The sequence below is a fragment of the Cebus imitator genome, unplaced genomic scaffold, assembly GCF_001604975.1.
Source record: "Cebus imitator isolate Cc_AM_T3 unplaced genomic scaffold, Cebus_imitator-1.0 Scaffold248, whole genome shotgun sequence".
Lineage (NCBI taxonomy): Eukaryota > Metazoa > Chordata > Mammalia > Primates > Cebidae > Cebus > Cebus imitator.
Genome location: NW_016107563.1, coordinates 2,632,967 through 2,634,998, shown reverse-complemented (window position 1 = coordinate 2,634,998; position 2,032 = coordinate 2,632,967). Strand labels below are relative to the sequence as shown.

Below are 2,032 nucleotides of genomic sequence, written 5' to 3'. Positions count from 1 at the left end.
GTTTGTAATCCTAGCTACTCGGGAGGCTGAGGCAGGAGAATTTCTTGAACCCAGGAGGCAGAGGTTGCAGTGAGCCAAGATCGCACCACTGCACTCCAGTCTGGCGCCTGGTGACAGCAAGACTGTCTCAAAAAAAAAAAAAAAAGCAACAGGGCCCAGAAATGCTGCACTCCAGAAGGCCAAGGCCATGGGCCTTTCTCTTAGTGTCTTATTTTATTCCACCTATAGCCGAGAAGGTGAACAAGAAGGGAATGAAATTCTACAGCGATCTCATCGATGCCCTTCTGAGCAGCAACGTCACCCCCATCGTGACCTTGCACCACTGGGATCTGCCTCAGGTGAGGACCTGTGCGTGCTCACAGGCCTGAGGAGTGCTCAGCCCAGCAGGAGAGAGCCCGGTGTGAGGACTGGGTTGCGGAAGGCGGAGACTAGGGTTTGGATTCTGGCTCGGGACCATAAGATGTGAGTGAGTGAAAAAGAAATCTTGGCAGGGCACGGTGGCTCACACCTGTAATCCTAGCACTTTGGTAGGCTGAGGAGGGCGGATCATGAAGTCAGGAGTTCAAGACCAGCCTGACCAACATGGCAAAACCCCATCTTTACTAAAAATACAAAAATTAGCTGGGTGTGGTGGCATGCACCTATAATCCCAACTACTCAGGAGGCTGAGGTAGAAGAATCACTTGAACCCGGGAGGCAGAGGTTTCAGTGAGCTGAGATCACACCACTGCTCTCTAGTTTGGGTGACAGAGTGAAACACCATCTCAAAAACAAACAAAATCTCTCTGACTCACTATGTCTTAGTCCACTTTTGCTGTTCTACCAGAATACCTGAGACTGGTAATTTGTAAAGAATGAGAATGTATTTTCTCACAGTTCTAGAGGCTGGGAATTCCAAGGGCCCAGTATCTGCTTCCAAGATGATGCCTTCAAGGCTGTGTCCCTCTTTTTATAAGCGCACCTAATCCCATTCATGAAAAAAGACCCCTCATGACTCCATCACCTCCCAATGCTACTACTCAGGGGATAAGGTTTCAACATGAATTTGAGGGGACAGAAACATTAAACCAAAGCACTCACGTATGGCAGGGAGGTCACACTGCTTTAATTGATGTTTGTAGTAACTGTGAAAAGAATGAATAGTTTTCTAAAGAACTTGACATAAAAACAAAATTTAAAAACTATAAAGATATGTCTTTTATGCCGGGTGCGGTGGCTCACGCCTGTAATCCCAACACTTTGGGAGGCTGAGGCAGGCAGATCCCCTGAGGTCAGGAGTTCGAGACCAGCCTGATTAACATGGAGAAACCCCGTCTCTACTAAAAATACAAAATTAGCTGGGCATGGTGGTGGGTGCTTATAATCCCAGCTACTAGAGAGGCTGAGGCAGGAGAATCACTTGAACCTGGGAGATGGAGGTTGCGGTGAGCCGAGATGGTACCATTGAACTCCAGCCTGGGCGATGAGAGTGAAACTCTGTCTCAAAAATCTGGCAACCTAGCATGATGAACAAGTTGAGCCTTTTTTCTCTGATTTGTTTGAGCCAGTACCACAGGCACTCATGTGACCCCTGCCCCAGCAATGTCCGTGAAATCACAACATGCAAGAATGTCACTATGTTACTATTCAAGCAATATTTTCTTTTTCTTTTTTTTTTTTTTTTTTTTTTGTGATTTTGGCTTACTCTGTAGCCCAGACTGGAGTGCAGTGGCATGATCTCAGCTCACTGCAACCTCCACCTCCTGGGTTCAAACAATCCTCTGCCTCAGCCTCCTGAGTAGCTGGAGGCTAATTTAAAAATTAGCCTGCTGGGCCGGGCGCGGTGGCTCACGCCTGTAATCCCAGCACTTTGGGAGGCCGAGGTAGGTGGATCACGAGGTCAAGAGATCGAGACCATCCTGGTCAACATGGTGAAACCCCGTCTCTACTAAACTACAAAAAATTAGCTGGGCATGGTGGCGCGTGCCTGTAATCCCAGCTACTCAGGAGGCTGAGGCAGGAGAATTGCCTGAACCCAGGAGGCGGAGGTTGC

General features: G+C 48.3%; 1 protein-coding gene across 5 annotated transcripts in view; it reads left to right on the top strand.

The window, feature by feature from the left end:
* Positions 1-2,032, top strand: part of LCTL (lactase like) — a 26,599-nt gene that overhangs the window by 3,475 nt on the left and 21,092 nt on the right. For all 5 annotated transcript variants that reach the window (XM_037727925.1, XM_037727924.1, XM_037727923.1 and 2 more), the window contains one exon: positions 229-338. In XM_037727925.1, coding sequence (XP_037583853.1) covers positions 229-338 — 110 coding nt within the window. The remainder of the gene's footprint in view (positions 1-228; positions 339-2,032) is intronic.